The 14,539-nt window shown below is 31.9% G+C and overlaps 1 protein-coding gene across 3 annotated transcripts in view; it reads right to left on the reverse strand.

Annotated features, from left to right (window-relative positions):
- Positions 1-14,539, reverse strand: part of LOC113511563 (extracellular serine/threonine protein CG31145) — a 108,776-nt gene that overhangs the window by 73,324 nt on the left and 20,913 nt on the right. The window contains exon 1 of one of the 3 annotated variants that reach the window (XM_026895195.3): positions 10,257-10,425. The exons of 1 other annotated variant lie outside the window; for it this stretch is intronic. In XM_026895195.3, the coding sequence (XP_026750996.2) occupies positions 10,257-10,294 (38 nt within the window). In that variant the 5' untranslated portion in view covers positions 10,295-10,425. Of the gene's footprint in view, positions 1-10,256; positions 10,426-14,539 lie in introns of those variants that run through there. One more of the 3 variants, XM_052903312.1, reaches the window with a different exon arrangement.

Raw genomic sequence — 14,539 nt, forward strand, 5'->3', positions numbered from 1 at the left:
ATATTAATAAAATGATAAGTTGGAGTACGAAGTACAAGCGAAAGCTTGATGAGTTGTTTAAAAATAATATAATACAAAAAAAGAACAAGTATTGTTTTAAAATTATTATAATATAATACCTAACTGTAATGAATGGCAAAATACCCTAATATCGGGGTGAACGCCACAAAAAAAGAAAAAAAAAAAAAAAACTGTAATGAATGTATTTAACAAAGTTTTACTTAAAGGTATGCACGATAACCCGGAAACAATCGATCAGTTTCACCTTGGACTTTCTGGCATCAGCACATAATCGCACGTAGGTACATAAAATATGTGAAAGTCAAATATGTAGTTTAATCCTAATATGTATTTATATACAGTTACGTGCCTTTATTTGAATTCTAGCTATTTTATAGTTACATAATAACACTCATAATTAGTGTTTAGTTAATATCTGTGTGTTCATACTGAAGTCTAATAATGTTCGTATTATTTATTAAATTTCGAAATATTAGTGTTTTTTAAAATATCGGAATGAATATTTAAAAATAGTTTTTATTACGAAGTAACCATAAACGAAATCGCATATATTTTAGTTTTGAAGTTTCCAAATACTTTTTTTACTATCAAATACTAAAATTTCAACATTACAATGTATTAACATTGTATGATTAATATTTTAATTCGCTATAGGAGTATATATGAAATTTTAAAATTATTTATTTATTTTTTTTTTACAACACAGGGGGCAAACGAGCATGCGGCTCACCTGATGGTAAGTGACTACCGCCGCCCATGGTCACCCACAACACCAGCGGCTGATAAACTCTTAAAATAGAATTTGTGGAATAGATCGATGAATTATTATTATTATTATATTAGCTGTTAACTGTCCACTGCTAAACATAAACCTTCCCCATAAGGAAAATTTTGCCAGTAGTTGGTAACCGCAGTTAGGCTGTTAATGATACTTTAAGAGGGACGCTGCTGCCCATCCCTCAACCTTTAGGTTCCCTCAGTCGCCTCTTACGATACCCACGGGAAAGGAAGGGCTGGTCTATTTTATGCAGGGACCACAGGGCAAAACGATGAATGTAAAGTTTGAAATGGTACATTAATTGGTAAATACAAAAATATATGTATTTTTTACGCAACTTCAAAGTGCAAACAAGCTGAGGGCCCAACTAATTGAAAGTGGTAATCGTCACCTATAGACTTGAATAGTATTATGAACATAATAGAGTACTGTGTCGCCCATGAGTTGCCATTTCTGAGGACTAACTAATGTGTTAAACTTAACTTCAAACCAAAATACATTCATACAAACAGAATTGCTTTGCGGCAGAAACAGGGATGGTATAGAGATACTCAAGCAAACAATTTTTGTATAAAGTCTCCATTTGGTAAAAGCAATTTGATACAAGCATGTATATAAAATAGATTTAGTACTAAAGTAAAGGCGATTCTTACATTATTTTTCAATTTAAAATCTTTATCTCTTTCTAATATAAATTACTCCTATTTATTTTGGTTATGGTTTTTTTTCTCTTTAGACTCTATATATGTTTCTAGAGTTGGCTGTAGACTAAACTATCATCATCATATCAGCCTATAACTGTCTGACTGTCAGTACTGAACATAAGCCAATAGTTGTTACGCTTGGCAGGCGGATTTGCAACCGGAGTTAGGCTTTAGAGATGTTTAAAGAGATGCTGCTGCCCATCCCTTGCCCTTCCTTAGTAGTCTCTTACGACACCTACGGGAAAGGAAGGGGTGGCCTATTCTATGCCGGGACCACACCAACAATGGAAACTATGTCAACTTGAATTTCCGATCAACTTTCCGGTGATTCACTTGTAATTCCACTTTCAAGTCATTACGTTGCAGTAAGGAGAAGTCAAGAATTTTCGAATTTACTGACCGCAATAAAATTGTAATCCCAAATACACTTTACAGTATGTCGGTCTAACAGATTACAATGGAGGTTCCGCAATATTTCACTAGCTAATATTAATATTAAATTCTATAGACACTATATTAACCGTTACACGAAACAAATTCTTCTGAGAATTTTTTTTTAAAGTTAACACCGTCTTCATCATTAAATAGTACAAAATTCATGTTTATTCTCATTAAGAGAATGAACATGAATACAATACAGAATAATTATAAGAATGTAATAATAGGAAATAACAGGCAATCTCATAGTGCGGTTTAAAATTATTACACAAGATTCCATTTTCTCATAAACACAATAGTACAAAGTTTGTACAAGCCGCATAAAGTGTCGAATTAAGACAGAATAATGACATTAACTTAAAACGTTACAAGTATCATGTAAAGTTGAAATGTGAAAATCGTACAAAATATTGCAAAATATTAATATAAGAGTACTTTAACGTAAAATATCGAGTTCTCGATCTATTAATTGATTCTGTGGTAGGCAGGGAAACTGAGACAGTTTTGATATTAACAGAATAACACTTATATCTCCCTACTCTTCCACAAAACGGTATTAAAATATAATATCTACCCGGTTTCGCCATTTAAGCTATATTTTTTTTCTTTTAAAACGTGGCAGGACAGAAAAAGTAGAGTTAGTTACATACTTATAATATTTTCGTTCGCGACTTTATTCGACAATAAGGATAAAAATTAGGCTATATCCTTTTCAATTTTAAATACTATACATGTATTTCTACAGATGCCAAGAGATAAGAAGTAATAATATAATATATATACTGATTTGAACTCAAAGCCTTTTTACTGAGATTGACCCAATAGTGATATAATTAATGGGAAATATAACTATATTATTTAAACCCAATTCACATAAATTAAATGATCTCATTTATATTGAAATTATTTTATTGATTATAATTTAATAAAAGTATTTAGTCTGACAAAACCATAATAGTAATTTGACAAAAGATATTATTTTTTTATTTATTAAATTATATTATTTAAATACAATTTATAGAGTGTGGGTTGTAAACGACTTGGTAATTCTCCATCTTAATATTACTATTGTGAAAGTCTAATTGTTAGCATTACATCAAAAAACAATGATAGTTGTTCGTTATATAATTGTTATTCCGTTTATTACTCGTTCATTGAAGAATAACGAGTTACTATACAACTATGCGGAAATATGCTAACATCAAATTACTTAACGAATTAATTTATAAAACAGTATTTTTTATTAACTCTTTATTAATAAAAAAAATATATTTTCAAAACCTTAGAAAAGAAATATATATAATTAAGTAATTTAAATCACAATTATTATAAAGAGCGTCATACCCCAAATTATTAACACCAATAAGATTGTTGCCAATTTAAATATCCCACTAACTCTTCAGTGATGAAAAACACACCATTAATAAACCAAATTAATGCAAGCAACTAGCTCTGTGCCACGCTAGAAATTAAAAGTGCAAGACCCCGTGACGGCCAGACCTTTGTTATATTATAAAAGCTGATAGTTTCTGTATAACATTAGTGTATAACATTATGTCTGCTATAATAGCAACAAGCAACAGTGATACCTCTGACTCACATTAGGGATTATAGTCGTGAGCATATTCATTTTTATTATAATTACTAGCCTTCACCCGTACGTAAAAAAGTGTGTGGACAATATTACCGGGATATGTTAACTGACCGGGATAAAAAGTATCCTATGTCCTTCTCCGTCCCTTATAGTACAAGTACCTGCGTACCATAGTGCGATCATAGTGATTAGTAAAGTCGTTAAGGTGCTTTTTAGCACTTTTTGTAACAAACATACAAACTTTCACATTTATAATATTAATAAGAATTTTAATTGCTTATATCGAAATTGAAATTAGTCGGGCGATACTGAAGTTAAATGAGTAAATCCAATATAAACAATTATAATTCAGTATAGTTCACGATATCTAGTTATAGTTGAAGAATAAATAAATAACTGGCTGTTATAAAGTTGTAGTTAATAATTCAAGGCTTCTACTAGTGAGCAAATATAATAAACCATTCTAATTTGAGATTCATTTGGACATTGGAATCTCAAATTAGGATGGCTTCTATAGAAGTAAGTATAATTTGCTTTTGATTAGAATTATAATTTGAAATTATCTTCTACAATAAATATTTGTCTTCGGTCTTAATAAATTTATTAGTAGTCATTTAGTAACAAATGGAACTAATACTGGTACAAAACTTTTGAATAAATGAAATAAAAACATCATAATTAAATAAATGTTCATGTTCAAAGAGCGATAACTAGTTCCCAAATAAGCAGGTTTATATCCATTCAGAATTTTAGACAACTGGTAGAGTTTTTGTAAATACATTTTTTTTTTTTTTTTTTTTTAATATTTTAAGGGCTTTTACCTTCTTCAGGTATATCAGTCCTATTGTACCCTGAACTGATTTCTCCAACAAAACTTTATCTACCTTCCCTAGACGCGGAAAGAGAAAAATTAATGGGCATCAATAATTTACAGAGATGTTCAAAAATGTCTGGTTTAAGTTCAGCTAACATAGATTGAATAAGACCAACATTCAATTTATTTAAGTTAAAGTGGCGCATGAATTCTTCTCTTTCCTTCGTGTTAATACGACACTCTAATAGAATATGATGCACATCATCGATGGTACTACAAGTTTGACAATGGGGTGACAAGGACTTTCCCATCATATGTGCAAATTTTTTTGATGGATAATGACCAGAACGTAAACGAACAGCTAATTTAATACAGTACCTATTGATTTTAATTCCACAAAACCAAGGAATATGTGGTGGTTCAGCCTGAATAGTTTTGTACCAAATGCCTTTTTCTTTTGAAATTTCGTTAAAATATTCTTTCCAATCTTTTTGACATTGATTTTTGAATTTAGATATATAATCAGTAAAATGTGGTAATGACTGATGTTCCCTACCTTTCTCTATGCCCAGTTTAGCTAAACGATCTGCTTCTTCATTGCCCCGTAAACCAACGTGTGCTGGAATCCATTGCAGTATTAGATCAATTTTGCTTAGGTTTAATTTATGAATGAGTTCTAAAATTTTGTAAGCAATAGGAATTCCTCTTTTTCCAGATGCACAATAAATTAAGTGTTGTAATCCGCTCTTACAATCTGATAAAATTACACATTTCTTAACATTTATGACAGATGAGATATATATCAATGCTTCTAAAATTGCAATTAATTCCGCTGACATAATAGACATATTACAATTGATTTTAAAGCAACCGAAATGATTTTTACTTAAATCACAAAACGCTGCGCCTAACCCACCCGTAGACTTTGCTCCATCAGTGAATATTTTATGCCAATCATTGTATTTCACATTAATTTCTTTGACGACTTCATGTTTTAGCAAATTAGTATCATAAGAAGATTTAGCATTTGTGATGTATTCTACTTCTGTTCTAATTATATTATTAATCTGAATACCCGTAACCCAAATATCTAATGAAAACATTTGAAGAGGATGACAAGAATGAACATGAATTGGTTTGATTGTGTTGAAAGTTGATATTAATAAAGGTTCTTTTTTATGTGCCCAATTCCTTGTTTGGCAGAGTAAATTCAATTCACCTAACAATTTTGTAGACATGTTGTTTGATACAGAAAGAGCTTTGAGACAATATTTAAAAGCAAGATAGCGTCTCCTTATTTTAAGTGGAGGAATACTTATTTCACTCTCCATAGTATGAATAGGCGTAGATTTAATGAACCCGCCAATATACCTTAACACTTGATTTTGAATTTTGTCCAATTTCGCAATATTACTTTTAGCACTACTGTCATACAAAAAACAGCCATAGTCTATCCTACTTCTTATTAATGAAATATACAATCTTCGCAAATGAACTGGATGAACACCCCAAGTAGGCCCTGTTAAAACTCTCAATATACTTAAAAATTTTGTACATTTTTCTTGAACCTCACTTATGTGCTTGTTCCACAGCAACCTTTTATCTAACCATAGACCGAGATACTTAACACTATCTACAATATCGAGAGGAATATTATTAATAGTTATTTTAGTTTGATATTTTCTGCGTCCTCGACTAAAGACACAAATCTTAGATTTCACTTCAGATATATTTAAACCTAATTCTTCCAAAGCCATTATCATACAATTTAATGCATTTTGTATATTGTTTTCGCAATTTATAATCTTTTCATGACTAAAGTATAGCACAAAATCATCAGCATATTGTGAGATGACAACATGTTCAATGTGATGACAAATTTTATGCGTAACTAAGTTAAAAAGAAGCGGAGAAATCGGGTCTCCTTGAGCCAATCCCCTGTTTGTACATCCAGTAAGACTTGCTACTCCATGTTGGTTTTTAATTTTAAGATATCTTTCGCTTAAAAAGGACCAAAGGTATTGGCACATCTTTGTACCTACCTGTATTTCATCAAGAATTTTGACTGCTTTAGTCACAAGGACATTGTTGTATGCATTTTCAATATCTAAAAAACATGCTACAGTGGGATTGTTCTTTGACATACCTATTTGTATATATGATACCAAGCGAACAAGGCTATCTAAACAAGATTGTCCTTTTCTGAATCCTGTTGCATATGAAGGTAATATATTGTGTTTCTCGATATACCACTCTAGACGTTTTAATATCATAGAGTGAAATATTTTACATACGCATGACATAAGAGATAACGGCCTGAGTTTGACATCACTTTCAGAAGTGCTGCGAGCTTTAGGTATAGGTACTATTTCGATGTTACGCCAAGGGCTTGGTACTTGACCAGAATGATATATGGAATTATATAGGTCTTATAGAACCCGCTTTGCTATAAAAGGTAAGTTAAAAATCATAGAATATGTAACACAATCCTCACCGGGTGCTGTATCTTTTTTCTTTAAACAGTTATTCAGTTCCACCATCGTAAAGTCCGATTCTAAAAGTTTATTTTCAGAAGTAAGCATTGGTTTCGGATCTGATACAGTGTCTGGTGCTAAGTTATGTAATAGTTCCTCTTTTTTTTTATCCGAACCAAAAACCTTGACATGCTTATGACCTTTAATCCACTGCATACGATGCCATATACTAGAAGATGATGTTGATTCATTAATACTGTCACAAAATCGTTGCCAATGGAGTGATTTTGCTCGTTTAATTAAGGTTTGTGCTTCAGCGACTTTTTGTTCTAATTTACATAAATTTTCTGGTGTAGGATTACGCCTAAACGTACTTAATGCTAGTCTGCGTTGCGCAACTATTTGAGATAAAGTGGGATTCCAGTAAGCTTTAGATTTAAATTTGTTATTTGGATTTATACATATTTTATAAAAAGGAATGCTGTGGTCTGCCGCTTTAGTAATTTGGTCAATAAAATAGTTATATGTCTCTTCAATACTTCTTAACTGAGATGAGGCATCCGAAAATGAGGCTAAAAGATATTTTCGATATTTATCCCAATCTGCCAACTTGAAATTTCGTTTCTTAAAAATATTAATTTGATCGTGATATTTTAATGATACTTTAATTATAAGATGGTCACTGCCTAAACTTTCATTTGAGACTTGCCAATCAAATAAAGTTGCTATGTCTGAAGAAACAAAAGTAACGTCAGGGGAAGATTGCTGTATAATGCCATTAACTAGCTTTAATCTTGTAGGGTCTCTATTATTTAAGGAAATAAATGCATATTCTAAGGAAGAATCTAAGATTTGTGTCCCTCGGCTGTCAATTTTATTTGACCAATTCGTATGATGACCGTTAAAATCACCTGCAACTAATGTCTTTTTGCAAAATCGGGAGAATATTTGATCCCAATCAGATAAGGAAGTGTGGTGTAAATACATAGAAACCTATCATGAGAACAATACAAGCCGACATATATCAGACGCAGGACAAGAATATATGTTTGTATTGTGCGGGGATGGAGTCGAACTCGTAAATATGGATATAAATAATGGGGAAAGGAAATTACCATCATATCTATTGGTATATGCTAGCCGAGTAACAGTGAGGGATGATTACGCAAGGATTATTATTTTAGCCTTTAACTGTCCACTGCTGGACATAAGCATTCACCATAAGGGGAGTTTTGCCAATAGTTGCTATGCTTGGCAGGCAGGTTGACAACCGCAGTTAGGATTTTAGAGACGTTTTAAGAGGGACGCTGCTGCCCATCCCTCGCCCTGCCTTAGTCGCCTTTTTCTACACCCATTGAAAAGGTGGGGGCGGCCCATTCTATGCCGGAGCATACACGATGATTATGTAAGGATGAAATCAAGTAAATATACCTGATTTGACTTGAATAGTAACGCTTTATTGCAAGTTTTGTGAGTACCACTGGTTTTCAGTTTGGTATACTCATTATAACTAATTAAACCTATGTACTATTGTTTCGATATTTTTAAATTAGTTGAAAATTGTTCTACCCCTATAACTCTGTAGGTACTTAACAGTTATCAACATTCATAATATTACAGTCTCTTTTATGTTAACTTAATGCCATCCCGTATCTTAATTTGTCGTGACTGGTGTTACCTACGTCATTATACAGTTACGAAATAACCCGGTTAACTTTAACCTTGTATATAATAGTGGATAATCGTAACATGATAATACATTGACAAATATTATCACCCATTGAAGCCCCGCATTTATTCTAACAAATTTACGTCGCATGCCACCATCTGAATACTTAAGTACTTTTGGTAATTAAATTGTAGAAAATATGTTAATTTATCAATAAACTTGTTCATTATTATTTATTAGAGGGAGACTTTGTACTAGAGTTGTCCGTGTGGGTATCTCTGCCACACGTGTTTCTGCTACAAAACAGCTGTGCTTGTATAATAATTACCATACAATCACACACAACAATTGCCTGCTCCTCAAGCTAGGGTACTCGGTGTTATGAGGATTCAAGCAACGAAAATCTTAGGTCACAATCCTGAACAATCGGACACAAATCAATTCAGGAAAGTTCGCTTCTTAAATTGACACAAACTGGAATCGAACTAGGACTCTCATCTACGCAAGAAATGTGTCCACCATTGCGTTTGTCAACGTCCAACCTTGCATGGTGGGGGGAAAGGGATTGTTAGTAATGGAGACTGAGAATCCCATTGCTAGCAATATACTCAACCAGGTCGACCTCCTCGCGGTTCTGCCTGGAAACTATCATGGTTAATTCCTGTTGAATTCATCATGATGGGCTAACTGGCCTGTTTTAATTCTCATCGACCACCCTTCACTGGTGCTCCGCCAGCGTGTCCCGTTAGCGCAGGCGGGGTCACCATACCATTTTCACCCATAAAAAAAAACCTTGTTGTTTCAGTTTAAAAGGTGGAATATGGCAATGAACTGGCAGGTATGGAGATATCGGTTCTCAGTAATGATAATACGTTACCTTTTACGTGTTATCATTACATCTTACTAATATAGTAAAATTGGAACTAGACTATATCTGTACATAGGGAATATTTAAGAAAAACTGATATAAAGGGTCTCAATACAAACAATGTATTTTTGTTCCGTCTTCACGCAAAAACTACTGCAACAAATTAGATACGGTTTTCACATTTGCATTTCTGAAAGCCTTACTATTATCTAGAAGTAGTCTATTTCATTGCATATTTCTGAAATCTAATAGTATATAAAAATTTTACAGCAAGCTTTATTCAACCATACAAATATAACTGCTTTACAAGGTGCTTTGGAGAAGATCATCAGAGACTATCTTTGCGCTGAAACCAATTTTGCCTCTTTACCTTGCTTCTTGTATTGCTTTAATTTTCTACAAATTAAAAAAAAAGAATGTCCATTCATGAATTCATCTAACTTTACAATTCCTATCGGATTAGCAATTCATATCAGAGTAGCAAAACATAAAAATAAAATGCGTGTTTTTATTTCTTAAAAATATCTATCACTGCATCACTAACGTAACCGATAACAGTACCAATACCGAAAAATCATTTATATTCCATTTTATTCTTCATTTAAATTTTCTATTGTACAACGTATTTAAGTAAAGTAGGTATTTAAATACTTATCCAAATCACGAAACATACTTGGCATTTACTGTGTGATGTAAACGATTTTATAAAATTCATAATAATATCTGTAACATACCTACGAAAAAATATTGTCTAAATACAATTTTTATTATGTATCCAGTTATACAATAGCAAGAAACATCTGAAATTACCTGACCACATAACCGAAACACACGTGAAATTTTAATTATTCACATTAACACAGAAAATTAAATAAAAAAAAAAAAAATAACAATACCTATAAAGCAAAACCAGGCAAAACTGAAAGTACCTCATTATAGGAACACACACATTCACAGGTCAAAATCGGACGCACACATTTGAGCGAAAAACACCCGAAAAATACGCTCTAGTCGCCGGTCGGCGCCGCATAAAGCGATCCGGTGCTCGTCTTATGCGCGTGAGATGAGTGTTTTGAGCAATCCGCTGGTAGAGAAAGATCGTGCGCCTACGCACCGAGTTCTATTACGAGATCGAGTGTCGCCGGCCCTGCGAACAAGGTTACCTGGAGTTCGGAAATTTACGTCCTATTTTTTGAGCGACTTCAAAAAGAGCAGATTTCCAATTCGAAGGTAATTTGCAAATTAAAAAATATTTAAAAATACCATCAATGTAAAAGCGGGGTTAGCATTATTTTAATGCTTCTACAGTTTTTTTTGTATGTTAATAAGATATATCCACTAATTCTGTCCTAATTTTGATTATTCTCTTTTCACTAGATAGAGTGTAAGTCCATATTAATACAAATTTTGTCGTGGTTGAAATCGCTTTCGCTGTTACCTGTATCCTATTATATTTTTAATATCTAATTAATTTTACAACCACCGAAACTCTACTGCAAAAATTATGTTTTCTGAACTTTTAGCACCGAGCAATTCCATATTGTTCTGTGCTGAAATCCAAAAAATAAAATTGACGCAATAGAATTATATAATTTTATTATTATTGTTATTTTCAACATCTTGGTAGTTTAAAATTACGATTTTATCGCAAACTGCCGTTTGGTTTTGCAATAGAAAACCATAAAGTAACGTAATCATAAACAATTTTTGATTAGGTTCTTACCACGCTCGACGAACTCGACCCTTTTGATCCAAGTCATATTCGCAATCCGATTAAATCTAAACAGTACCTATAAAGTCTAAAGGTATGAGCTACATGCGAGTACTTCGATATGCGTAATATAATTCGTAATCATTAAATAAAGTTATATTTAGTATTATTGATTCCATATTATTACAGTCTATTATATTATTATCATATTCGTCTTTTTCATTTATAACTTTTCATATTTATTTCTAAAAACTGATATAAGTATTTATGATATAATGTCTTTATTAAAGCTACTTACTCTAATAACTTTCGTTCATTACAAATTCAAGATCTATGTACTTAATCTTTAATTACATAATTGACTACAAATCTAATCAAATTTCTAAATACAAATTTGAGGTAGGTATTATAGGTAAATATACTGTCAATTGGATTGACCCAGCGGCAAGAGGGACAAGGGTCGCGGGGTTATTATTCAATCAAGATCACTAAAACAGTTCATAAGATAGGTCTGCTTAGCACACGAGATACAGAGTCCCAATATCAACGTTTTATATAAAATACCAGCACCACAACATGGAGATCTTGATTTTTTTATACAACTTAGCGAACAAGCATACGGCCCGACAGCAATCGCAGTCTACATAGTACATAGGCGCTTGTAACGTTACAGGCAATAAATACCAGCGCTGCGATATACTACTATAAAACATTGTAGTTTCCTTCCCAATTGAATGAATTCCCTGATGAATTTGTCAACAGACAAACTGATGAACTGACCTAACTTTATCCTCGTCCTCTGTAAATAGCGGCTGCTAATCCCCATTACTGATAATCCCCTATCTAGTATTACTTATACTTTTCTATGGTAGCGAAAATATTTCGGTATATGTTTGTCCAGCTATGTAAAATTGTAGAATTAAAAGAAATATTTTAATTTATTTGCATGTACAGTTGGTATTATTTTTACTAATAATACATTTCCAATGAATATTTAATCCATTTATTTAATCAAAATCGTAGAATACACGTATAACTAGTTACACGAAAAATATAGTACAGCTGTGCTCTCAATGACTACTTAATATTATTTAAAATAAAATTTTCTCCGAATAAATTAATTAAAAACAAGGCCGAATGGATGTTTGCTAATAGTCATGCTGAAAGTGTCATCATCATAAAATCGCAGAAAAGTATCATTATAGTCAGATATTATGGAAAAAAAATTCGCAATATCGATGCCTGTCTCCATGCGCAGTGAACCTTATCTGAAATACTATTTAACATTTTTTTCTTATTTCATTGCTAATGATCTATAATGATAAAATTTATACAAAAATAAGTTTTTCCTCAACTTCTATGTGAATTTGTCTCAACTTTGGTTACTGTTCTTAGATTTCAAACTATGCGAGCAATATTTGCTTTATTACTCGACACAGAGGCATCTAGTAAATCTCTAAATACTGATACCGCATTGATTTTAAATTCTTGGATTAATTAAATTCTTAATAAATTAAATTCTTTTACTGAAATTCACAGAGAATAGAGATAAAGGATTCGTATTGGTGAAATTATTCTACTTGTTAAGTTGTAACACTAATTATAACTAAATTATACGTGTTTACCATTTATTAAGTTGGATGACATAATTTATAATGTCTACGGTGGATATCCAAACATCCTCACAAACTCACATTTAATAAATACTAAGTAGACTGAGTAACTCTGGTAACACAATGTTATTTCCAAATATACTTATTTATAAAAGTTTGACACTTGATTGTGAAGCTACTCGTAAGCGATGATTACGCCACCTCGGGTCAAACAACCTGCCTCCCTGTCATACATTACGCATCACGACACAAGATTGTAACCCATTGTGATGATTTGATCTTGCATATGAAGCTGTACTGTTATCAAACAGTGATGTAATAGTCCACTTGCATTATTGGGACGAGCCGCGAAAGTTGTTCGGTCGGTTCGCACTGTCGCGGATGAGCGGTGACCGCAGGGTTGACAAACTACACAATAAAAAATGTTAACTTTTAATCATTCGCGATGCATGTTTTATGGTATTATTTACCTTTTAGGTAAATCACAGTTTACCCAAGCGATCATGTTAATTCTCGTTTCTTGTAAAGTATGAAAAAATATGTGGCTTATATTTCTTATCTTATATTGATATGGGTTCATAAATAGATAATTTACTGAATTTCTATTGATTCACCTACTTTTGTCTAAATTATACATTTATTTTAAATTTTGAGTGTCTATATATAATATTTTTTAATATTTTATTTTGTTATACTTAAAAGTAGTACTCTCTGTATGGTGATTATGATATGAATTTTAACAAAAATTTCATATATAATGTTGTATAAATAAAAATATTATACACAATTACTTTTTAATTAATAAATTACTATCTAATCATCTAATAGTATATTCTGTATAATTGTATAATAAAAAATCAGATATTCAAAATCTTGAAATACAATTTATGTCTAAGATTGCAGAATCCGAGCTAACTTTAAAAAATTGTTTTACAACAATTTGTGGATTCTAATAGCGAATTGATCGAAGTTAGAGACAGAAATATTCAGATAAAGGGTAAAATAGCAAAAAAGTGACAGCCCTAGTTACGACGCACTTCCAACGACGTTAAATGGCCACTGACCACTGTGTCATCAGAGCAAGGCAAACTAGCCGCGAACAATTGCTAATTGCAATTACGTGAAAGAAAACTAGTTTTTCTTGCAGTGTCTGCTTATTTATGTGACGTGATTCTATTCAAAGAAATCTATGAACGTTGCTTTCTTTCGTGGATAAACGGCGGGTGCAATGTATGTCAGTAGATCGACAGGTCATGCACGGAGAATGAGTTTATAATTATGTATACTTGCAATGCACTGCACGGATCACTCTGCGTCATCAACAAGTTTATAAATCATGGCGACCGTATTGAAAAATAACTATAAAATATCTAAATGGTCAATTTTTGCCTTTATAACGACTATTAGTCTTATATAGTTATAGTTTACTATTTTTTGTTTATGTTTGTTACTTATAAATACCATATTATATAATTACGAATATTTTTTTATTAAGAGACCCATCGACCTTGTAAGTGCGTAGTAAATATTATATAATGAATTGTTAAGGTGTTGTAAAAAAGTTTCGTAACACATCAATTTTTGCTGTATCATTGCAAGTTCAGTACAGGTGCTATTCCTTCCCAACACACCAATATAATGAGTTCATTAAGTAAGCTTATTATCATAGTCTGTTATATCTTATCATAGTTATATAATAGTCTGAATAAGCCCTTACTTGTACTGTAACAATAAAAGCTATACTTTTATACATATACAAAATACTCTTCTAATAAATAAATCAAGCAAACAATATCCCTAGAGCTATGTACTCAATCCTGATAGTTTGTGTATTATTCTCTTTGATTACGAATAT

Source organism: Galleria mellonella, unplaced genomic scaffold (assembly GCF_026898425.1).
Source record: "Galleria mellonella isolate WM207_F2 unplaced genomic scaffold, CSIRO_AGI_GalMel_v1 utg139, whole genome shotgun sequence".
NCBI classification, from domain to species: domain Eukaryota; kingdom Metazoa; phylum Arthropoda; class Insecta; order Lepidoptera; family Pyralidae; genus Galleria; species Galleria mellonella.